The following is a 24,555-nucleotide window of genomic DNA, read 5'->3' as shown; positions in this document are numbered from 1 at the left end:
AGCGGTTGGGCTATTTCCTTGACAAATCACAGAAGTGAAGGCTTAATCGGCCATCACTTTGAGAGGAAGAGAGTTTTCACCTATTGAACAGGAACACTCTCTGAAACTTAAATCTCTATGGGGCAAGCATATTTTTGAGAGGATTTTTCCAGGGGAAGTATCTATTTTTGGCTGAAATCTGCCCAGGGCAAAAAAAAAGTCTGCAGCTCAGACTTTTGAAGGGGTTTGCCCCACCCAGACAAATGTAGTTTTTGGAACTTTGTACTCCAGTCCTCCCCTTCTCCCCAAGTGTCTACCCTAGAAATGGTAACGGCAATGCCTACTGGCCTGGCATGACAGGGAAGCCAGAGGAACTGGTCGTTTGGCTAGAGGGCGGTGCAGGACGATGGGGAGCACCAACAATCCAGTTAGAAAATTTTCATTTTCCGTATCCTTTGTTATCCTTAGTGTTATTTGATGTGTGTAGTTTATGTCATTAATAGAACTTAATAGATGATTCAATACCAAATAAAGAAAAGGGAGAGAGAAGCTGTCAGATAAAGCAAATTGCTCAGGAGGCTTTTGTATTTTACCCACCCTACTTGATCAGGTGTAACAAAAACCTTGTACTTTCCACACCCCTAGGGGGAACTTCTCACCAGTTGGATTAGAGGTGATGGAGAAGACAATCAATGGGTGACAAAAGTGAAAGTGAGCACTTTCCTGCCCCCCATCCTCCCACCCTCAGGATCCCACTATTGACTCTTATGCTTGAAAATGTACATGAGAATTAGGGAAGGTTATTCTTGGCATTGAAGTCATAAATTACCCTGAAAAATAAAGTTGAGAACAAGTATTCCAATTATTAAGGCTGGAAAACTACCCTTAACATGAATAATCTCCCCCATCCTTCACTTGTGCTTGGAACTGTACCCTAGGGGCACTTGATTTTCACACCTCCCTCAGCCCCAAAGCCCTTAGGTACACAGCCTTAATTAATTTATTTGTATTAGTGTCTGTCTCCCCCTCTAGACTATAAGCTCTCTTTGAGCGGGAACGCGTCTACCAACTCTGTTGTACTGTACTCTCCCAAGTAATCTCTGTTGTATTCTACTCTCCTACTAAACACTGTGCTGCGCACATTGAAATATTCCACTTTCGAATGAAAACTCAATCACTTCATCACTCTCTCCTCCTAACTTATCTCACTGATCTCCTACTACAACCCAGCCTGCTTACTTTGCTCCTCTAACGCCAACTATACTGTGTACCTTGATCTCGTCTGTCTTGTCCACGTCCTCCTCCTGGCCTGGAGTTCCCTCCCCCTTCACATCGAGACTGTAAGCTCTATGTGGGCAGGGAACAGGTCTGCCAGCTCTGGTATACTGTACTCTCACTAGTACTTAGTACATTGTTCTGCACTCAGTTAAACACCCGAAACAGCTGGCAGGGACAATAGGGCATGGGAGTCGTTAAGAATGTAGAGGTATTTTTGCTGGGAAGAGGAGAGGGCAGAAATAAAGCAGGTAAGGGTGAATTTGAAAGATGGATGAGATCAGCCTGATGTTTGGATTTCCACTGACAATGCTCTGCAGCTCGATCAGTGTGAGCAGAAGAAGTGTACTGTGGAGTTGATCCAGGGTTGCAGGTTAATAGGATGATGATGTTGGTATTTGTTGGTATTTGTTAAGTGCTTACTACGTGCCGAGCACTGTTCTAAGCACTGGGGGAGACACAGCGGAATCAAGTTGTCCCACGTGGGGCTCACAGTCTTAATCCCCATTTTACAGATGAGGTAACTGAGGCACCGAGAAGTTAAGTGACTTGCTCAAAGTCACACAGCTGACAAGTGGCCGAGCCGGGATGAGATTGGCAGAGGGACAGGAGAATGAGGAGGTTGACTTTGAGACAGAGGCCGGCGTGGAGGGTGTCGATTTGTGCATCAAGAAAAGGTAGTTTGGAAATGAAGAGCATATGAGGCCTGATGCCTTTAGAGAATTGGAGGATGTCAGAAGATCGGAGGTCTCTGTGCGGTAGCAGGACAGATTTGCGGAGAGTGGGTGGTGGGGAGAGAAGGCAGGTGAGGAGGTTGGGGTTGAATAGAAGGATTTCTGAGATGGGGAGGGGAGAGATTGCGAAGTGACTAGAGATGATAAGATCCAGTGTTTGTCCAGGTTTGTGAGTGAGGTTGGGGGGAGCAGGAGGTCAGGAGTGACAGACAATTAAAGGCAATTAAAGGAGAATCGTGTGAATTTAGTTTAAAAATTCTGCTTTTTATTTTTTTTTTCTGGAAATGCTTAGTTGGGTGATGAAGATTAAAGATATGTTCCCAAGTGACCATTTCCAGGTTTTTCATGCAACGACTTTCATAACTTATGACTTCCATCTGATACTGCCTTTTACCCAGACCTTCTCCAGTTTAGCTTGAAGGTTGAGAGTAGAAAGATACTAGGTGCCAGCTGCACTGATAGGCATAGTGAGAAGATTCATGTTGCAGCATTTCATCAGAATGACAAGAGCCTTTAGCTTAATTCTATCTGACTAAGTAGGTATGCCGGGATGGGGAAGAAAAATGGAGTCTCGCTATTGTTAGGCAGATTCCCACCACGAAAGCTACCATCAGGAAATATAATGCAGCCTTCTGTTCACAGCCATCTATCTTGGGCAAGAGAAATGTACAGATCAGCCTGGCAAGAACATTATTCTGGAAGAAAGGGACGCGGGGCATCCCGAAATGAAATCTGACTAATGTCGGAAATCTCACAGGAAAAATGGAAAGCGCCTGGGTTGTTTCCAAGAATCTCAGTGTCTGGGTCAGAAGATAATTTAGTCCTTCTATTTAAATAGATACATGTGGGAGGGGCAGGGCTGCATTAAGCCCACCGCAGATTAATGAGGAACATGGTGGCCCAGTGGAAAGAGGAAGAACCTGGGAAGTCAGGGGACCTGGGTTCTAAGACCGGCTCCTCCACTTGTCTGCTCTGTGACCTTGAGCAAGTCACTTCACTTCTCTGTGCCTCAGTTACCTCTTCTGTAAAATGGAGATTAGGACTGTGAGTCCTGTGTTGGATGTGGACTGTGTCCAACCTTTTTAATCTTGTTTCTAACCTGAGAGCAGAAGAAGTGTACTGTGGAGTTGATCCAGGGTTGCACATTAATGGGATGAGATTGGCAGAGGGACAGGGAAATGAGGAGGTTGAGTTTGAGACAGAGGCCAGCATGGAGGGTGTCGACTTGTGCATCAAGAGAAGGTAGTTTGGGGATGAAGAGCAAATAAGGCCTGATGCCTTTAGAGAATTGGAGGATGTCAGAAGATCGGAGGTATCTGTGCGGTAGCAGGACAGATTTGGGGGGAGTGGGTCGCGGGGAAAGAAGGTAGGTGAGGAGGTTGGGGTTGAATAGAAGCATTTCAGAGATGGGGAGGGGAGAGAGTACAGTGCCGGGCATAGAGTAAGCACTTAACAAACATTCTTATTTTTATTGTTGTTATTTTGGACCTGGGACTAAATGATTTTGTAGGGCCCTTCAGTGTGGTATGTGACATCATTTTTGTCACACTGCATATGATATGGGAGTTGTCTCCCTGGCCTCACCCTGATTTTACCCCCACCCCCAGGTCTTGTATGTTGGTATTTGTTAAGCGCTTACTATGTGCAGACCACTGTTCTAAGCACTGGGGTATACAAGGTAATCAGGTTGTCCCACATGAGGCTCACAATCTTCATCCCCATTTTACAGATGAGGTAACTGAGGCACAGAGAAGTTAAGTGACTTGCCCACAGCCACACAGCTGACAAGTGGCAGATCTGGGATTCAAACCCATGACCTCTGGCTCCCAAGCCCATGCTCTTTCCACTGAGCCACACTGCTTCTCAATGTGTAGGTGAGCTTCTCACCAAAGTCCCTTCCTTCACCCTTCCTTTAACATAAACACTCTCTTAATCAATCCGTGGTGTTAATTTATTGACCTCCGTGTGCAGAACACTGTACCAGGCACTTAGAGGAGACTACAGTAGTTCATTTGCCTGATCCATGTCCGCAAAGACGTAATCTAGTGGGAAAGGCAATATTAAGTTACAGATAAGGGAAGCAACGGAGTGTAAGGAGTGTAAGAGGATGTGCAAAAGTGCCCTGGGGATGAGAGTGAGGAGGGAATCAAAGTGCTTAGTGGGTACAGCTCCGAGTGTATAGGCAATCCAGAATGGAGGGAGAATAGGGAGGGGGAGATGAGACGTTAGTTAGGGAAGGCCTCTTAAAAGAGTTAGGATTTTAGGAAGGCTTTGAAGGTGGGGAGTGGTGTTGTCTGAAAAGGGGGAAGGCGTTACAGTCAGAAGGGAGGATGTGAGCTGGGAGTAGACGGTGAGAGTTGAGGTTAACCGACAATAGGTAGGTTAGAGGAGTGAAGTATGCTTGTTGGGTTGAAATAGAAAATCAGCAAAGTGAGGTAAGTGGGGGAAAGCTGATTGGGTGGTTTAAAGTTGATCATAAAGCATTTTTGTTTGATGCAGAGATGGATGAGCAACCATAGGAGTTTTCTTAGGAGAGGGTAGACATGCGCAAAGTAATTTTCTGGTGATAGTTCTCCTGCTGGGACTGCAGGCGAAAGAGAGAGAGAGAGAGTGAGAGTGTGTATGTGTGTGTAATTGCACTCAGAAGAAGCAGCATGGCTTAGGGGAAAGAGCACAGGCCTGGGAATCAGAAGACTGGGCCTCTAATCTGGGCTCTGCCAATTTCTTGCTGTATGACCTTGGCAAGTCACTTAACTTCTCTGTGCTTCAGGTTCCTCAGCTGTAAAATGGGGATTAAATATGTATTCTCCCTCTTCCTTAGAGTGTGAGCCCCATGTTGGACAGGGACTGTGTCCAACCTAGTTAACTTGTACCTACCCCCATGTTTGACATATAGTAAGTGCTTAATAAATGCCATTAAAAAAAAAGTTGCAGGGCTCCGAGATATAAGCCCAGTGAGGAGCCTCTCACATCCCCATGCAGTCCAATGGATGTGGTTGTCCCAGACGGACCAGGCTATTAGCATGTTTGGCTGCTGAACTGAGGCTTTCTCGGGGCCAGAGCTAGTGTGGCTCCGTTCAGGTCGTCTCCCTTGCAGCCTAGGGTTGGGGGATGGGGGAAGATGGGTAGGATGGAAGGAGGGAACAGGTGAGGGGTGCTTCTCCATCCCCTCTTCTCTCCCTGCAGGTCTTGGGGACTCTCTCCCCTTCTTGATTTCCCAAAGCCGAGCCTGAGGTCTCCGGAGCCAGTTAGCTAGGGCTGCAGCTCCAATTCACTGGCCCCCGAGCTGCAGGGAGGGAAGTGAGTGTGGGGGGAAAGTTTGCTTCATCTGACCACATTTCTGGCCAGCTTTTACTGGGAGCAGGTGACAACAACTCCCACAGCTGGGGACTGTATTAGCCTGGGACACCTGGACTCCAGTCCCGAGAGCCCTTGTGGTAATCTTGCCCTGGAAAGGGGAAATCAGAGAGTGGGAAAGCAATTCTGAGAGGAGAAGCCTGAGGAGATCTCAGAGGTGCTATCTAATGCAGGCTGAAGACTAGAGAGGGAAAAAATTCCAGAAGTTCCTTGGATGAGGAGAGGGGCCTCTGGAGAGAAACCCTGTACCAACTCTTTCTTGGTCCGAACTGGAAGGCACAGCCTCTTGAGACTTCTACCCCCTGCCCTGTACTTTAGCATCCTTAGAATATTCAGAGAAATCAGTAAGAGCCAGAAACAACAGAACGGGAAAGTCACGGTGCAAAACCATTTGGGGGAGTTGTTTCATTTTTGATGTTGAAGCCTTCAGATTTAAGTAACAGTGCTTACTAAATGGTAACTTTAATGCCTCCCAAGATTTCTGTTCCAGATTAGAAATAAGGGCTATATTTGGGATTCAAATTTTGGTATGATATGGGAAAAAGTTGGCCTGCCCATGCAATGTATAAATCACTTCCATCCTACTGCTGCTGTAAGAAATAGGCTAGTAAATATTATGCAGAACTTCTATTTCAAAATGAGAGTAATGAGCCTTGAAACAGGAAAATAGAGGTAAGATGAAGAGTGATTGGTAGGAGACCTGAACTTGCCACCTTGCTACGAAACGTGATCTCCTAAGGTAACCACTAGACTGAAAGATCGTTGAGGGCAGATATCATTTCTACTTGCATTCTATTATGCTCTCCCAAGGATTTAGTGCAGTGCTCTGCACACAGTAGGTGCTCAGTACATTCCATTGATTGCCTGATTGAGGGAGGCCAGGACCAGGGGAAGCTGGAGGTCCTTAGGCAAGCCTTCCCTCTCCTGACCCTTCTTGGAGGACCCAGGTACCCCTAGTTCCATGGTTCACTGTTGTCAGCAAGGTTTTGTTTGGAGTAGGACCAAGGATGGAATGAATAGTGCAGGCCGGGAGGGCCAGATTGGGTCCCTTGTTGTCCTCAAGTGGTCCCCAGACAGAGAAAGACCCTGGGTTGGTACTGAGTGGATAAAGTAGCACATGGAGTAACTCAAAGAGCTTCATTTGCTCAGTTTCAATATGTGTCAAGAATATATAGAGAGACTATTTACTAGGAGCTTCTATAATGAAAAAAATGGAATGTTCCACATTCTGAGTCAGCTTGTTAACCTGGGTCAGAATGCATTTCTCCATTGAACAATAGTTCCTTTATCCCTTCCTTTTTGCTACTAATTTTTCTTTCCACATTGTGTATTTTTGGAGACGTCACAACTGTCTGCAAGACTCCTTGTGCGTGGCCTAGTGGAAAGAAGCAGGGGCCTGGGAGTCAGAGGACCTCGGGTTATAATCCCAGCTCTGCTCCTTTGCTGCTGTGTGACTTGAGGCAATTCACTGAGATAATAATAATGGTATCTGTTAAGCGCTTACTATGTGCCAAGCACTGTTCTAAGTGCAGGGATAGATACAATAATAATAATAATGTTGGTATTTGTTAAGCACTTACTATGTGCCAAGCACTGTTCTAAGCGCTGGAGTAGACACAGGGGAATCAGGTTGTCCCACGTGGGGCTCACAGTCTTAATCCCCATTTTACAGATGAAGTAACTGTGGCACAGAGAAGTTAAGTGACTTGTCCAAGGTCACACAACTGACAAGTGGTGGAGCCGGAATTAAAACCCATGACCTCTGACTCCCAAGCCTAGGCTCTTTCCACTGAATCATACTGCTTCTCTCAAGGTTTGTAGGATTAGAGGATAGTCAGGTAAATAGCTGCATAACTGATTAAATTTCAGAGTGGAGTTAGTTAAAAATATGCTCAGTGAAGATTTTTAAAGTTTGGGATCATCTCTGAACAGGACTTTAGTGTGCAGTAGACATGTACACTCCAAGCACTCAGTACAGTGCTCTGCACATAGTAAGCCCTCAATAAATACTATTGAATTAATTGAATGAATGAGATCTGTTTTAATCATCCTGTTTAATAACGTGCTTATTTCATCCTGTCTCTTGTTTAAATACATGCTTCAATAAATAAAATGGAAATCCAGTACTCAAAATACCTTTACGTGCATAAATTAACTAAAGCCTTTAGTTCAGATTTATAACCAGATTATGGCATTTGAAGGCATTCTGGCTGTTTTAAATCGTGCAGTATAACACTTTTTAATAGATTTGTCTTTGTGCACTGTGACTAACATCTCCACACAATCATATGACAGAATATCTGTGCGGATTCACTGAGGAAGAGTGAATGTAATAGTGCCAGTGCAGGAAGTAATATTCAAGCCCAAAGAAAATTACACCTTTTCATTCTAGATGACAACCTAAACAAAGCCACATTTGAAATATAAATGATACACTGTTTCATTTAAAAAGTCATTCGATGCATAGTGGAGGCTGGAGACTATTAACCATGCTCAGACTAAAATATGTTCCTCCTCAGCTCAAGCCATTTTACTTTTTTTCATTTTTTAAATGACTTTCAGGTTTTCAACTGGAAAGTTTCAGGAGCATGGTCCTTGAAAGAAGACCATGCAAGCCCCAGGACTCCACATTGATCAGAAAATAAGAACTTTCATGGGACAAGGAAATTGTCTCTAGCACTACTGAGTTAATTCTTTCCAGCTTCCTAAGCCTTCCTTTTTGTGACTCAATGGGCCTTAGTCCTTTCCTATTGCAAAGGAGAGGACTGTGCAATTATCCAGTGAATTGTACTGGGTAATTGTGTGGGAAGCAGCATGACCTAGTGGAAAGAATCTGGGCCTAGGAATCAGGACCTGGGTTCTGATTCTGGCTCTGCAACTTAGCTGCTGTATGACCTTGGACTAGTCACTTCTCTGTGCCTCAGTTCTCTAACCAGCAAAATGAGGATTCAATACCTGTTCTCCCTCCTACTTAGGCAGTGAGTACCCTTTGGGACCCGATTACCTCATATTTACCCCAGTGCTTAGTACAGTGCTTAGCATATAGTAAGTGCTGAGATATTATTATTATACAAGTACTCAGATGTTTCCCACAGTCTAGCTCATTCAAGGAAAATTCCAGTCAGCATTCACTTGTCATAGCTTTGAAAATCTCTCATTACTTGGCCTTTGCAAATGACAATTCACCTGAGATGTGAATAGAAAAGAAACCCAAATCCCATATATTGTCCTCTCTGTTGAAGCTCCTGCTCAGGGCATTCCCTTGGGGAAGGTCAGTGTGAGTGTCTGCCCTGGATACCATGGCCTCAGAGTGGGAGAGTGAAGAGAAAAGCAAAACAGAGAAGGGAGAACAGAGGAGAAAGACGGAGAGGAAAAGAAAAAAGAAGCAAAGAGAGAAATTAAGCTAAAATATCCAGAGCTATTACCAGAAGACTGAAAATAAATCTATTCCAGATTTGGTCCATCATGTGTTCCTCAGACTTACTCAGATATTCTTGCCTCATTATCCAATGAGCAGAGTTAGGTCGTGGAGAATGGGGCAAAGACTCAGAGGCAGCAGCTGCCATGGTGGGGTGTTGGTCTGGATGAAGAGACTTTTTAAATAAATATTGGGAATTGGGATGGGAGAGCTAGTTGAGGGCTAAAGAGCTCTCATTATATTGTAAATTCTTTAAGGGCAGAAACCGTGTCTCTGACTCAGTTGTACTCTCTCAAGCACTTTGTAAGATGCTCTGCCCGTTTAGGTGCTCAAGAAGTGCTACCGAATGATTGATTCTGCCCAGTGTTCAGGAATAGGCATTTCTCTGCCTGAAGTCCTAAACATTTTCATCATAATAAATAACAGATAGCTTTAAAATAATAGCGGTTAAAAATACAACCTTAAAAAGAGTTTCTTCTTCCCTCATTGAACAAGCTACGACTTGCCGAGAATGCTGACAGAATAGCAGATAAAACACGCCAAACTGAACGCATCCAAAAGAACATCAGACGTAAAGGTTTGTTTCAGACGTATTTATCCTCCATTGGGGTTTTCTTTTTATTCCTTTCTCAGTGTGAGTGAAAGTGGAAATTATAGATCTTGCAAGAGTCACATAAGCAGCAACTAAATTTCAGAGTAATGGATGAAATTCTCTTTGCCTGCTGTATTGTGGCATTAAGTGAGTCGTAGTGGTGCGGGTAAGATGAGGAGCTGTTTTGACCTTTGGTGGCAGCCATACAGAGCAGATTCAGAAGAGCTTGAGAAAGGAAAGGCAAAAAGGTTGCTGAACTTCCTGAATGTGGGGATGCAGGCTTTGATCCTCCAGCCTCAGTTGAATGCTCAGGGCCTAGCTTCAGGTGGGAAATAAGTGAGGCGATTGCCTAAGGGGGGGACCATCGGGTGGGCATCTGTGGTGAAGAATCTGAAAGTCCCGTGTGAATTTTCTGTGTTCCCCTGACTTGCCTCCTTTATTCATCCCCGCAGCACTTATGTACATATCGTAAATTTATTTATTTATATTAATGCCTGTCTCCCCCCTCAACTGTAAACTCACTGTGGGCAGGGAGTGTGTCTGTTTATTGTTGAATTGTACTCTCCCAACTGTGTGTATACTAAGTGCTCAATAATTACGATTGACTGATGAACTGACTGAAAGGAATCTAGGAGAGGAATGCAATGGCTCTGGAGCAAAGGGAAAGTGCAGGGAGACCAGGAGAGGCATTCTAGCTTTGAATGGTCAAGGCAGTGTGGCCTAGTGGAAAGAGCACAGGCCTTTCTACTAATGGAAAAATAAAATTTCCTACTAAAAGAGAAGATATTCAAAAATGAAAAGAATTAGGGGGAAGTAGAGACTCACTCACAGTAGGCAGACAATTCATGTCTGAAGAATAAATCTGAATTTTAGTTTTTCTAGTTTGAACTGTAGTAGAATGTATACCCTTACGCTGACGAAATACAATGCTAATTTGGGTTACAGAATATGTAAAATTTGGCAAACAGTTCCAAATTGATCTAGGATTTTTAATAGTTAAGAAAGTGTAGGGGGACTGCCTAATGCAAATGTGTATTAGAAAGGAATATTGGATCAGAAAGATGAAAGTCTTGTGTGAACCTGTGTCTACATTATTTCTGAATAATAGTCTATACCATATTGTATATCAACAATTCACTAGATACTATGCAAAATAGAATTAGCTGCATTTTCTGCCAGCTGGATTGTATTAGGTGAATAAGGGTATGTCGTGCAGTCTTTTTCAGCAAACAGTTTCTCATTGCTATATTTCAGAAGGAAGTTGAGTTTTTTTCAGAGCCGAAAGTAAGGAGAATTCTTTCACAAAACCTATAGCTGACCTAATAAAATGCCTGTCATCGAATGCTCCATCTTCCATCCAGAGCTCTTAACCCACTTCCCAGTGCTTCCTTTCCTGCCAGTAGCCTCACTCTCCTCCCTGTCCCCCACCATGTGTGAGGCTTTGGAGGAAGAGGAGGTTTGGGCCGCTATCCCAGAAGCTGTGCCTAACTGGAGCCACAGGGCCTTCCCTGTTCTCTGGAACATCATTGCCACTGGCTCCATTTTATCTTTCCTGGGAAATCATTCCAGGCTGAGCCTGGAGAGCGCTGCTCCGCTCCTCCCTCTGGATGCCTCTGGCCCATGGTAGGGATTCCGCTGGCGAAGCAGGCTTTCCTTATCCCCTGGGCTCTGTTACAGTATTCTATTGGTTATGTATCATTACGCTATCCCCACGATAGAAGACCCAGATAATTGTGTGGCAGAGATGTAGTTTGATGTCTGGGGCGAGAAAATTTGTTCCAGTCATCTTATACTCCCCCACACATGACTCATCCGTTGTCACAGATACCTTAAAAAGTGGAGTGCAAAACATTAGAGATATGTTCAATTTGCACTTTAGGAAGAAATTCATTATCATCCAAGGAATCAAAACAAAAATTGGGTTGGTTGGGCAACTTTTTCCTATGAAGTTAGCAAAATGCATCTTGTTTTTTGCTTGATGGACTCATTGATGTAGGTGTGAAGAAACAAAATATTGGAAGCTAGGTTAATGTTTGGGTAAAAAATCAGGCTATGAGGGCTTTGGTTGAAACCAATAGACTGGCTAAACAGCTTCTAAATTAAGAAAGAATTCAAGACCCACAGCTGAGAATTTGAGCCCCGTGGGGCATCGGGCAACAAAATCATAAGGAAAAGCAAAAACAAGAAAGCATGAATAAGTAGGAATTTGACTAGTATGGTGAGCCAAGGTTATTAGGCTCCTTAATATTTGATGGTAGTGTGATGATGACCAGGGAAGGAGAAGGAGTTATCTTGAAACTGCTTATTAATGAAGATCATAATCTTTCTGTAAGAGCCGCCGGACATTCCAGTTATAAAAAGTCTTTTTCAAAAATGATCACTTACAACCTATGTTGGTAAAGTGAAAGGCAACAATTTAAACCAAAGCAGTCCCATTAATAACAAGTTTTCAGAATGGCTTTCCATGGTGAAATCATATGAATGTTGAAGACACAGTTTCAAACCCCTTCAATTCTTTTGCCAGATTTCCCTGCACCTGGCTCAATCGTATTTCCAGGTTTGGCTAGAATGTAAGTAGAGGGAGCTAGCCAAGGAAAGGCAGATTGTCTGAAGTTGTAGTGTGGAGTAAATGAAGCCTCACTGTTACTGAGCCTTCCTTCTTTCAATTGTCACTGTTAGTAGAGGTTTCAGTTCCAGTGCATTTGGGGCGGGGGTGTTGCACTTTTTAAAAATAACTCCCAAGCATTAAGTAGGTCCGCCCTGAAATTCTTTCCAACTCAGATTCATTTACATTCTCATCCCATTGCTGCCCAACAAAGGTCTGAGCAGGATGGATGTCCTGGGAAACATTCTGAAAATCAAAATCCTCTCTGTGAAATGAATCATCCATTTTTTATGGTATTTGTGAAGCACTTACTATGTTAATAATAATAATAATAATGTTGGTATTTGTTAAGCGCTTACTACGTGCAGAGCACTGTTCTAAATGCTGGAGTAGATACAGGGGAATGAGGTTGTCCCACGTGAGGCTCACAGTCTTCATCCCCATTTTACAGATGAGGGAACTGAGGCACAGAGAAGTGAAGTGACTTGCCCACAGTCACACAGCTGACAAGTGGCAGAGTCAGAATTCAAACCCATGACTTCTGACTCCCAAGCCCGGGCTCTTTCCACTGAGCCACGCTGCTTCTCTTGGAACAGTGCTGGGGTAAATACAAGTTTATCTGGTTGGACATAGTCCCTGTCCCCATGGGGCTCAAAGTCAAAGTAAGAGGACTCTCCTTATCCCCAGAAAAGCAGTCAGAGGATAGCTCCTCCCTTCTCATATTCACTTATAGTTAGGCAACCTGTAGTCACACTGGACTGGATTCGGCAGGGATACTCAAGCTTATTTCTACCTCAAACTGTGGCTTAACATGAAAACAACGGCTTGGGAGAACCACTGATTGCAACTGTTTACTTGATTTTCTAGAACTATTTTTAAAAAGTTGGCATACAATCAATCAACCATTGGAATTTTATTGAGTGCTTACTGGGTGCAGAGCACTGTAATAAGCATTTGGGAGAGTGTTTGCATTATTGGGAGAGTATTGGCATTTGCAATAGAATTGGAAGACAAGATCCCTGCTTACAAGAAACCTACAGTCTAGAGGGGGAAACAGACATTAAAATAAATTAGGGATGTGTACGTAAGTATGGTGGGGCTGAGGTGGGATGACTGTCAAGTGCTTAAAGAGTACAGATTTCAATCTCATAGCCAATGTGGAAGAAGGGAAATGAGGGACGGCTAGGTTGAGGAAGTTAGTTGGGGAAGCAGCGTGGCTCAGTGGAAAGAGCCCGGGTTTGGTAGTTAGAGGTCCTGGGTTCGAATCCCGGCTCCTCCACTTGTCAGCTGTGTAACTGTGGGCAAGTCACTTAACTTCTCTGCGCCTCAGTTCCCTCATCTGTAAAATGGGGATGAAGACTGAGTCTCACGTGGGACAACCTGATTACCCTTTATCTACCCCAGCGCTTAGAACAGTGCTCTGCACATAGTAAGCGCTTAACAAATACCAACATGATTATTGAGGAAGGCCTCTTGGAGGAGATGTGATTTTAATAAGGCTCTGAAGGTCAAGCGAGTGATGGTCTGTGTAGAAGCTGTAGAAAGGGGAGAGAGTTCCAGGCCAGAGGGAGGAAGTCGGCGACGGATCAGCTGGTTAGAGAAATGAGATTGAAGTTAATCAGTCGATTCATCATATTTATCGAGCACTTACCGCCTGTGTATTTGGATTTGAGATCTTTTCCCACATCCGGAGCATACCCCAGTACCGTATAATTCCCGCCTCTCCCTGAAGGGCTCAGCCCCCAGATCACCACACAGTGTAGACATCCAGGGAGTTAAGCCACTTGAAAAAAACAGCTCTATTTCTCTTCCAGCTCCTCTCAGCCTTTCCTGGCCCCTTGACATTCATTTCTCCCATTAGTCCCCGACACCCCCTGAGGCTACAGTGGTGGGATCATGAGAATTAGCATACTTCTGTGACTCTCACCCTTCTCTCAGCAGGAACCCAGTCTTGCCTCTAAGTTCTCCTGACCTGTAAGGAACATGACCAGTACCTCAAATTACCTCCCATCTCCCCCTAGCTACAACTCTGGCTCTGCAGGTACACAAAACCACACAGGCACACCCACCACATTGCAACAGAGAGGGGTTCGTCCCTTACTAAGTCCTCTTTTCCTCTTCTCCCACTACCTTCTACGCCACCCTGACCTGCTCCCTTTATTCATCCCCCCTCCCAGCCCCACAGCACTTATGTACATATCTGTAATCTCATTTATATTAATGTCTACCTCCCTCTCTAGACTGTAAGCTCACTGTGGGCAGAGATTGTGTCTGTTATATTATTATACTGCACTCTCCCCAGCACTTAGTACAGTGCTCTGCACACAGTAAGCACTCAATAAATTTGACTGACTGACTGACTGACTGACTGAGGAGGAAGAGGGCAAAATGGAAGACTGCTCTAGCTGAAGAAGCACTTGTTGTTAGGTAACAGACAATTGCTGTTGCTTTTCTGAATTCCATATAATCAGCCCTTTTTCTAAAACAGATTTAAGTTAGGACAGATGTCAGCATATCCCTTCGGTGTGGGCGTTCGTATTATAAACTCGGGATGAAAATGATTTACTACAATTTAAAGCTCACAGTTTTCATGTTGTGTTCACCCAGCTCCTTTTACTCCTTTTTAGAGACTGGGAGGGAGAGCAAGCTAAATGATTCCCTGAAGAGTGTTTGATCATTGTTCTCCACGATAGCCTCAACTCAGCTGCCTGCCATTTCTTCCATTGCTTTGCTAATTAGTGAGAGAAATTAGAACTGTTTAATAAAATAGTGTTTATTTTTGGCAATGCATTAATCAGACCTGCACTGTATATTCATCACTTCAACAGAGACATTTCAGAGGCACATTATTCACAGAATATAAACTTTTGGACAGTGGAATAACATGACAGATCAGGGGAATCAAAGCTTTTACTTGATGCACACACATCCTGACTCTTGCTAATTATAATTGTCACTTTAAAATTAATTAGAAAACCGATTATTCAGGAAGCATTACTCCTCAGATTCAATAGCATTTGTGAAGGACAGACTCCTAGTGCTTAGTGCACAGGGACTTTAACATGAGCTATATTGAAACGAACAGTTCATTATAAAAATGCCCGACCTTATTTTTAATATCTGTTAAGTACTGTCCGAACTCCCCCCACAACAGTAATACTTAGAATATGTAGTTGGAGCAACTGCCCACAAGCAAAATTCTTCATCTAATCCAGAAAAAAAGGAAATCTATTGTACTTCACCGTAGAAACCTTTGTGTATGAGGAGAATCCATTTTAATTTCCACAGGTATTATTCTTCTTACACAAGCAGGTACAACTTCATAATTAGAAGGAGATAAAGAATAAGGATCTTCATACACTTCATCTAAACAAAAGAAGGGGAGATTGTTCTCAACAACTGGATTTTTGATCCTTTTTGGAATAACAGATAATAATAACTTTTAATTTATGTTAAATATTAAATCTCAGGACCCTCTGTCTCGATGCAAGTTTCTTCAGTGCCTATGGATTCCCGGCACTCTGTCAGCCTGTCTATGGTTGGTCACCATAATGGGAGCATCCACCATGTGGAATGCCAGTGACAACTCATCGACTGTTTTGGCAGCTAGAGGTTCCTGGCATTTGTAGCTGAAGAATGTTATTCTGTCTTACCGTTCTGGAAGATAATTTCTGAAGCTGCACCTTGCAGAGAGCTTGATGATTTGGAAGTAGAGCTGGTCACGGTAGATTTCAATGACTTGGTTGACTGAAAGGATCGTAACGATAACTGGTGTTTAAGAGTTCTATTTAGTCTTTCCTGTTTATAACCCACAGTTAATCCAGATTTACTGCTCCAGTCTGAAGGCAGAGAGAATACACACTTGAAATAAAATATTGGGCTAAATATAAGGCAAAATACTTTCAGTTAATTGGCTCCAGAAGGTCCCTTTTCTACATCATTCTATGAAATACTCTATTCTGCGACACAGTATTGGTGGTACTCAGCAGAGGACACTAGATAGCTATCTACCTGGGGGATAATCTTTTACGGGGCAAGCAGGTTCAGTGTGAAAGAGGGCTGAATGTTACACCTTATCCTTGTAAATATGATTATACCACTTCAAACCCTTATGTCCAGATTTTGTAAATCCAGGTAAGCGCTCAATAAAAACGATTGAATGAGTGATTGAATGAATGATTTCAGCCATTTGAGGTAAAAAATAAGCTTTGCTGGATTAAAGAGATGCTGAAATCTTCTGCCCATCTCTCATTTTCTACACAAACTTAACTTCATGACATGGAAGAGTCTTCATTTTAATAACGGTGCTGTGATTAGCTGAAACCCTGAGTCAAGGTCGATCTAAATAAAAACGCCAAACATTACCAAACTCGACTTCTCACCAGAATAGTTATCCAGCCGAAATCTTCCACAGCAGAAGTGGGCCTGCCACTGCTTTCTCACCTTTCCCTTCATCATGCAGTGAAACACAAAAATGAAGAGCCCTGAACAAGAAGAGAAAGTCCATCTTACTCAGATTTATTCATCATCAGTCCCCTCTTCTTTTTCTGTTTTATTTCTAGGGAAACAGAAACCAATTTAACGATATGAAAAAGTCACATTTCAGACCTCTCTACACGCACCTTGAAGCCAGTTATAGAGGGTGTATGTAGCTGGAAGTTCATTTCAACCTGTTTTTTTTTCCCCCACTCTGGGCTTTGACCCTACCAGAGCTCAGAATGTGATCAGTAATGTCTTGCTAGGTTATTTTAGGCGGAATTGAAGTTCTGTGCTCTCATTCGTATAGCCTAACATTAGCAACAGAAATCACTGAGGACCTATTGGATGCAGAACCCTATACTAGTTGCTTAAGGAACTTGAAAAGAAATGAGATGTGATCCTTGCCCTGAGATTATTAAAGGGGAGATGGTAAACATAAATGAATAACATGTACAATAGTAAAGAGAGAAAAGAGAGCAGTGGTAGGTACAAGAGAAGAGGAAATAATAAATAGATACTGAGGTTACCCGGCTGATTTCCTGCTGCAACCCAGCCCATACATTTCACTTCTCTAATGCCAACCTACTCACTGTATCAGTCAATCGATCAGTTGTATTTATGGAGCACTTACTGTGTGCAGAGCACTGTACTGAGCGGTTGGGAGAGAACAGTGCAACAGAGTTGGTAGAGCACCTTCCCTTGATCTCATCTAACTCACCTCAGGCCCCTTGCCCACGTCCTCCCTCTGGCCTGGCGCTCCCTCCCCCTACGATTATGATAGACCACCACTCTCCCCACCTTCAGAACCTCGTTAAAATCACATCTCCTCCAAACGACCTTCCCCAACTAAGCCCTTTCCTCTCCTTTCTGTGTCACCTAGACTCGTGGATCCATACCCTTTAAGAACTCGATATTCACTCCACCCTCAGCCCCACAGCACTTATGTACATATCCATATTTTATTTTAACGTCTGTCTCCCCCTCTACACTGTAAGCCTCTTGTGGGCAACCAACATCTCCACAAACTCTGTTGTATTGTACTCTCTCATGCACTTAGTACAGTGTTCTTCACATAATAAGGACTCAGGAAATACCGTTGATTGACTGACCATTGATAGGTTCAGCTGAATATAAAGTAGATTGAAGAGGGGAGAGGCAGGAGGTAGATAGACCAGTAAGGGAGCTATTATGATTAATTCTTTATCTCCGAAAATCAGAGATGCAGTGGCCCAAATGACAAGCCCAATACATCTTTGAGGTGCATTAAACTCCTAATATTTCTGCATGAATGAGGAATGGTGATATTGGCAAGCATCTTGTGCACTATTTTAAGCAGTGAGATTATTGTGCCTGCTCTGAATTTCCAGATGCCGCTACTTTCTGCTTGACAACTCTATTTTTTCCTTTCTTTTGATAACATTTTGATGGGTTTAATCACTAGAATGTAGTCTATTAGAGGGGTTGCCACTTTCCTCCTCATTATTTTCAGGAAGGAGGGTATCAGGAGACACTTTACTCATCTTGTCTTATATTAGAATGCCTAAGGTAAAAATGATGTAGATCAAACAACTCCATATTTTACCATTCATTTCTCAATATATTCAACTGCAAACTATGGAACTTGGCAGGAAGAGCATATATATTTGAGGAGCAGCATGGCGTAGAGGATAGAGCACGGGCCTGGGAGTCAGAAGGTCATGGGTTCTAATCCCAGCTCCGCCATTTGTCTACTGTGTGGCCTTGGGCAAGCCACTTCACTTCTCTGTGCCTCAGTTACCTCCTCTGTAAAATGGTGATGAAGACTGTGAGCCCCATATGGTGTAGGAACTGTGTCCAACCCGATTTACTTGTATCCACCCCAGTGCTTAGTACGGTGCCCGGCACATAGTAAGTGCTTAACAAATACTGTAAATATTATTAATTATTATTATTATATATGAGTGCTCTAGACTGCAAGCTCATTGAGTGCAGTGAATTGTATGTGCTCTCCCAACCACTTCGTACAGTGTTCTGCAATAAGTCAATCATATTTATTGAGCACTTACCCTGTGCGGAGCACTGTACTAAGCACTTGTAAGAGTACAGTATAATGATAAACAGACAAATTCTCTGCCCACAGTGGGCTTACAATCTAGACAACGAGCTTGCAGTCTGCACATAGTAAGTGCTCAATAAATACCATGGATTGATTTGTGCACTGGGAAGATTTACTAGCTTGCAAGTAGACTTTTCTAAATTGGAATAAAACTAAGTTTATTGTTTAGTTTAAGTTTTATTGGCTCTTTTTAATAGTGATAGCATTTATTTGCACTTGCTGTGTACTGAGTACCATTCTAAATGAGAATTTTACTATTCAGGCTTTGTGGCAATACAGCTAGATGTCAAGTTTTTGCCTTTTACATCCTAATCACTTTTTTCATTATCTGTTCTTTAAAAGCTATCCCAAAGCAGTGCCTTTCACAGAGGTATGAGTACCAGGGGCTTGATAAAAGCTTTATATGTAAGAGTTTTAAGGTAAAGGAATTGGTTTTTACTAAAATTTACCCTATCCCCACAAGTGTCATTTTCATTCCCCATCGTGGATCTATTTGTGGTGGAGCTTCTGCCATCCTTCCTCCCCACAGCTTCCCTTCTGTTGTACAGAACAGGGACCAAGTGGTATTCACAAACAAAAAATTAGTTGAAAAGCACTGCTGAGCTATAAAAGATTGGAACAAGCTAATGAAGCCCCAGAATATAACACAACCTTCAAAGGAGAGGTATTTTATATTTCACATTTCTGACTAGCCAGCACTCCCAGGTACCCAGATATCGCTGCTCTCTAAGTGTCTCTTTAATGGTCATGCACCCCTCTACTGACTCCTGTTTATTTCAGTCCTGGTCTACGTCATGGTATTCCTGAACGCTCTGCATTCTACTGAGCAATTGAGGGAGTAGAAAAGCATCAGTAGACACAGTCCTTGCCCACAACCAGCTACAGATTGACAAAAGGCAGAGCGATGGGCTGGTGCACAAGGCAGGGAATAAGGAGTATTCTATTCAGTGAAATCAGTCAATATAGAGTCAGAATCACCTCTGATCTTCAAGTGCAAAAATGCAACCTTAGAAATTAAATCCATGGAAAACCAATAAAGCACTTCCCTCTTCTAGACAAAATTAAATAAGTTTGGTGTCATAAAATCACATCCCGAGTCCGAAATCGGTTTCTCTTCTCTTCATTTGAGCTAATTCCTGTAAATATACTTATGATCGGGGGGTATTAAAAATGAACACAGATGTCTCACCAATTCAAGTGGTAACTTACCCATCTGGTGGTTTTTGAAAAATTCCAGTTTAAAGTACTTTAAAACCTACAATAAAGCCTCAGGCTAAATCAACATATGATGACTGAAATGCAGTAATTACCTTGCAAAGTGTTAAAAATGGCAAAAAAATACAAGAAAATAATCCTCACAGGACCCCAGGCAAAAAAGGCAAAGCCCCAGGTTAATCCTAGTAAAAATGTTAAGCTAGTGGTGCTCTTCAAATCATGCAGAATTACTTTTTTCCGTGATCTCTGATGTTTTGATTTCAAGGAATTCATCTGGACAAGAACAGTAATGAACATTGACGTATTCATGAGAAATATTAAGCAAAAATAGGCCACAACTGAGACATAAAAGACAACGCCATCTTGAATCCAGCAACTGTAGAAAAAAAGAAAAAGAAACATTTTCTCAAGTGGGGAAAATGCTAAGGGATTGTATAGGTATCAGTAAATCTGTGGTATTTATTGATTGCTTACTCTGTGCAGAGCATTGTACAGAGCCCCTGGGAGAGTACAATACAATAGAGTTGGTAGGTACATTCCCTTCCCACAAGAAGTTTTCAGTCTAGAGGAGAAGACAGATCAGTAAAATAAATTACAGATCCATAAAACTGCGGGACTAAGTATGGGGTGAATAGTGAGTACCTAAAGGGTACAGATCCAAGGACATAGGTGATGAAGAAGGGTGAGGGAGTAGGGAAAAGAGGGCTTAATTGAGGAAGCCCTCTTGGAGGAGATGAGATTTTAATAAAGCTTTGAAAGTTGGAAGATTGGTGGTCTATTATTTATAAAGTGAGAATTCCAGGCCAGGGGAAGGACGTGGGCAAGGGGTCGACGGTGAGATAAATGAGATTGAGGTGCAGTGAGTAAGTTGGCGTCGAAGGACGAAGTGGGTAGACTGGGTTGGAAATGAATGAGGTGAGATTGGAGGGAGCAAGGTGATTGAGTGCTTCAGAAGTGATGATTAAGGAATTTTTGCTTGATGAGGAGATGGATGTAGGGACTTGAGTGCAGAGACTCGGACTGAACTGTTTTTTAGAAAAATGATCTGAGCAGCAGAGTGAAGTATGGACTAGAGCGGGAGAAACAGGAGGCAGAGAGGTCAGTGAGAAGGCTGATGAAGTAATGAAAGCAGGATAAGGCAGGTGCTTGGATCAGCCTAGTAGCAGTTTGGATGGAAAGTAAAGGGTAGATTTTAGAGACATCGTGAGGGTAGAACCAACGGGATTTGGTGACAGACTGGATATGTGAGTCGAATGAGAGAGATGAGTCAAGGGTAATGCCAAGGTTACGAGCTTGTGAGATAGGAGAAGGTAGTGGTGTTGTCTACAGTGATGGGAAAGACATGGGGAAGGCAGGGTTTGAATGGAAAGGTGAGTTCTCTTTGACATAATTTTAGTTTGTCATCCATGTCCTGAAGGCCAGAAGAAATGAGAGACTGCAGAAAAGGAAAGAGGTCAGAGCTGGAGAGGTAAATTGGGGAATCATCCGCATAGAGTTGGTAATCGAAGTCTTGGGAGCGAATGAGTTTTCCAAGGGAGTGGGGATAGATGGAAAATAGAAGGGGACTCCGAACTGAGCCTTGACAGACTCCCACTGTGAGAGGGTGGGAAGCAGAGGAGGAACCTGTGAAAGAGACTGAGAAGGAGCGGCCAGAGAAATAGAGGACATCCAAGGGAAGACAGTATCATTGAAGCCAAGGTTGAATATTGTTTCAGCGAGAAGGGGGTTATCCCCAGTGTCAAAGGCAGCTGAGAGGTCGAGAAGGATTAGGATGGAGTAGCTAGAGGCCATCAGATATAGGTATTTATTTCTTTTAAATGCCCCAAATTCTCCACTGATGTCAGTGGAAGTTTCTCACTAAACAACAGGAAAATTAATGTTACATTTGAAAAAATGGCAGTTTGGGCTGCCATTTGGAGAAAAAAATCTGCATAATATCAATATATCATATTAGCTGCTTTACATATCAATCAGTGGTATTTACTGAGTACTTACGGTTTGCAGAGCACACAGAAGAGTGGAAGCCGCACGGCGTAGTGGGTAGAGCACGGGCCTGGGAGTCATGGGGTCTAATCCCGGCTCCACCACTTGTCTGCTGTGTGACTTTGGGTGAGTCACTTCACCTCTCTGTGCCTCAGTTTACCTCATCTATAAAATGAGGGTTGAGATTGTGAGCCCCACATGGGGCAGGGACTGCGTCCAATCTGATTTGTTTGTATCCACCCCTGTGCTTAGTATAGTGCCTGGCACTTAGTAAGCGCTTAACAAATGCCATTATTATTATGATTACTAAGCACTAGGGAGAGTATAGTATAATAAAATTGATAGACATGATCTCTGCTCTCAAGGAGCTTCCAATCTATGGGGGAGACAGACATAAATTACGGATAGGGGAAGGGACAGAGTATAAGTTTATATATGTGAGATCTGATATTACATTTAACAGGAGAAAACACATGAGGGATTAATGACCTCGTTAATGTAATCTCATGGAGAGCCACAGTTAAACATAAAGAACTGCTCTACTGTTACTATTTTTAAATGATCATTCTAAAATATATATTTCAAATATCAAGTTCTGCCTAATGATATAAACGTGGAAATACTGGCTCGATTAGGTTAAGTCCATTTGCAGGGTGCAGATGTCCTCTTAGGTTTCCCTATGAAATATCCCATTTCTAACTTCCGTAAGTACTCTTTATTCCATTAAATTGTAAGTTCCTTGAGGACAGGGACCATGTCAAATAAATCTACTGTTTCCTCCTAAGTGATGGGCACAGTATTATAGCCACAGTAATCTCTCAATAAATACCACTGACTGATCGGTTGAAAATGGGCCAGAAAAGCCCTCTTGGCTGAGTAGAGAGCAGGCCACTAACTCATTTCAAGTTCATTTACGAAGTTGGTTGGACTTGGTTTACATCTAGGCTAGAGAAGTTACCTTGAATAACACCGGTAGATCCTGTCAAGTCGATTTCTCTTGTTGGGGTAGAAGGGTGGGTGGGTCAAGCAGGGGAATGGGAACATGTGGGCACAAGATGGGAATCTGGGACAAGGAGAATAGGGAGGTGATGGTGAGGTCCGTTGCTGTGTGGTGGTCACAAGGGCCTAGCTGCACATTCGGAGGAAGGGGAGAATTGACACTGGAAGTTGCTAGAAGAGGCGGAAAGTCACACCTGAGGACTCTCTCCCCACAGGAAGGTTAGTTGGAGGAAGTAACTGGAGCACAGTCAATCACAATAAAGCATAGGGAAAGGAGAGGGGTGGCTAGTTGGTTGAGGGAGGAGGAGCCCCTCAGATATTATAGGTCAGCATGGTATAGTAGAGAGAGCACAGGCCTGGATGTCAGAAGGCCTGGGTTCTAATTCTGATTTTTGACCTTGGGAAAGTCACATAACTTTACTCTATGCCTCATTTTCCTTATCTGTAAAATGGGGTTAAAATACTGTTTTCCTTTCTACTTAGAACCCCATTTAGGACAGGGACTGTTTCTGACTTGATTTGTTTTCACTCAATTGTATTTATTGAGCGCTTACTGTGTGCAGAGCATTGTACTAAGAGCTTGCACTGTACTAAGTGCTTAATAATAACTGTGGTGTTCGTTCATTCACTTATTCAGTAGTATTTATTGAGTGTTTAATCTTAATCAAGATTAAACTCCTGTTCTCTCTTCCCCTTAGACTGAGAGCCCCTGTGTGGGATAGAGACTATATCAGAATGGACTCAATAAAAGTGCTGGGTGGGCAACCGATGAACGCCCAGGGGTGAAGGATAATAGGTAATAATTTGTAGTTGATTATACCGAGAATGCTTTATCCAAGAGTAAAGAAAACAGCACAGGCTGGGTATTTCAGTGATGCATCAACATTGAAATGAACTCAGAGTTTTGTACTTACAATGAAGTGGATGGACTCAGAACTCCATAAGAATCTTTCTTCACAATTAGTATAATTGCGATGAATATTGCTGGCATTCCTAACATGGCAAAGAAAACAAAAAGAAACACATTAGGCAGTGATGGAGAGGCCATGATTAATGACTGCAATTGGGATACAGATGAGGACCACTCTATTTCAATGAGCTACAGATGTGTGTGTGGGGATTAAAGTATCGTTGTTTGCAAAATGTCTGTGAATTCTTCAGATAAATATTTCTAGAAGCTGTCCAATCTGCTGAACTAAAACTGAATGCCAACATCTCACATCAACAACGCTCGCTTGTTATTACAGAGGAACAGCATATGTCAAAAGAGGCAACTAGGCACTAGTCGAGGCTTCAGAGTGCAGTTTTGCATCGTGTATTTCTCTACAAATGTTGAACTTCAGTTCCTGCTGCTTTTAATCATTTTTGCACTTCTTTGAGTCTTTCTATGGTACCTTTTATGTCAGCATCATTTACTAAACAGAGAATTGCTGGCACTAATAAGGGATAGCAAAAAAAGAAAAAATAAGTAATGGTCTCAATTCAGGAGAATTAGATGAAATTTCTAGATCTACACCATGTAATATGAAGTATCTAAAGCACAAAGCTATTTCTAGATGCTACATCAGCAAATGCTCTGAAAAATTTTCAAGTTTGAAAATGGTGCTCAGGATTATATTTATATTTAATATAGAAATGGTTGCTCCCATCCTTTTATAAAAAGTTCCTGGTGGTTGAGAGTGCAGTGTGTTAATCAGGTCATGGGTTCTAATCCCAGCTCCGCCGCTTGCCAGCTGTGTGACTGTGGGTGAGTCAGTTAACTTCTCTGTACCTCATTCGTTCATTCATTCATTCAATAGTATTTATTGAGCATTTACTATGTGC

The 24,555-nt window shown here is 42.8% G+C and overlaps 1 protein-coding gene and 1 long non-coding RNA gene across 2 annotated transcripts in view; one reads left to right on the top strand and one right to left on the bottom strand.

Annotated features, from left to right (window-relative positions):
- LOC114812863 overlaps nucleotides 1-14,754 on the top strand; it is a 36,749-nt gene extending 21,995 nt beyond the window's left edge. Inside the window, exons 4-5 of the long non-coding RNA XR_003760474.2 lie at nucleotides 9,259-9,340; nucleotides 14,588-14,754. This is a non-coding gene — a long non-coding RNA (uncharacterized LOC114812863). The remainder of the gene's footprint in view (nucleotides 1-9,258; nucleotides 9,341-14,587) is intronic.
- A 444-nt stretch (nucleotides 14,755-15,198) lies between these two features.
- ADGRG4 (adhesion G protein-coupled receptor G4) overlaps nucleotides 15,199-24,555 on the bottom strand; it is a 45,056-nt gene continuing 35,699 nt past the window's right edge. The window contains exons 18-22 of the mRNA XM_039912448.1: nucleotides 23,646-23,724; nucleotides 19,845-20,125; nucleotides 16,343-16,444; nucleotides 15,614-15,799; nucleotides 15,199-15,326 (exon numbers count right to left, since the gene is read on the bottom strand). Of these exons, the coding sequence (XP_039768382.1) occupies nucleotides 15,199-15,326; nucleotides 15,614-15,799; nucleotides 16,343-16,444; nucleotides 19,845-20,125; nucleotides 23,646-23,724 (776 nt within the window). The remainder of the gene's footprint in view (nucleotides 15,327-15,613; nucleotides 15,800-16,342; nucleotides 16,445-19,844; nucleotides 20,126-23,645; nucleotides 23,725-24,555) is intronic.

This window comes from Ornithorhynchus anatinus, chromosome 6 (genome assembly GCF_004115215.2).
Source record: "Ornithorhynchus anatinus isolate Pmale09 chromosome 6, mOrnAna1.pri.v4, whole genome shotgun sequence".
In the NCBI taxonomy this organism is placed as follows: domain Eukaryota; kingdom Metazoa; phylum Chordata; class Mammalia; order Monotremata; family Ornithorhynchidae; genus Ornithorhynchus; species Ornithorhynchus anatinus.
This window is presented reverse-complemented; position numbering and strand designations above follow the sequence as displayed.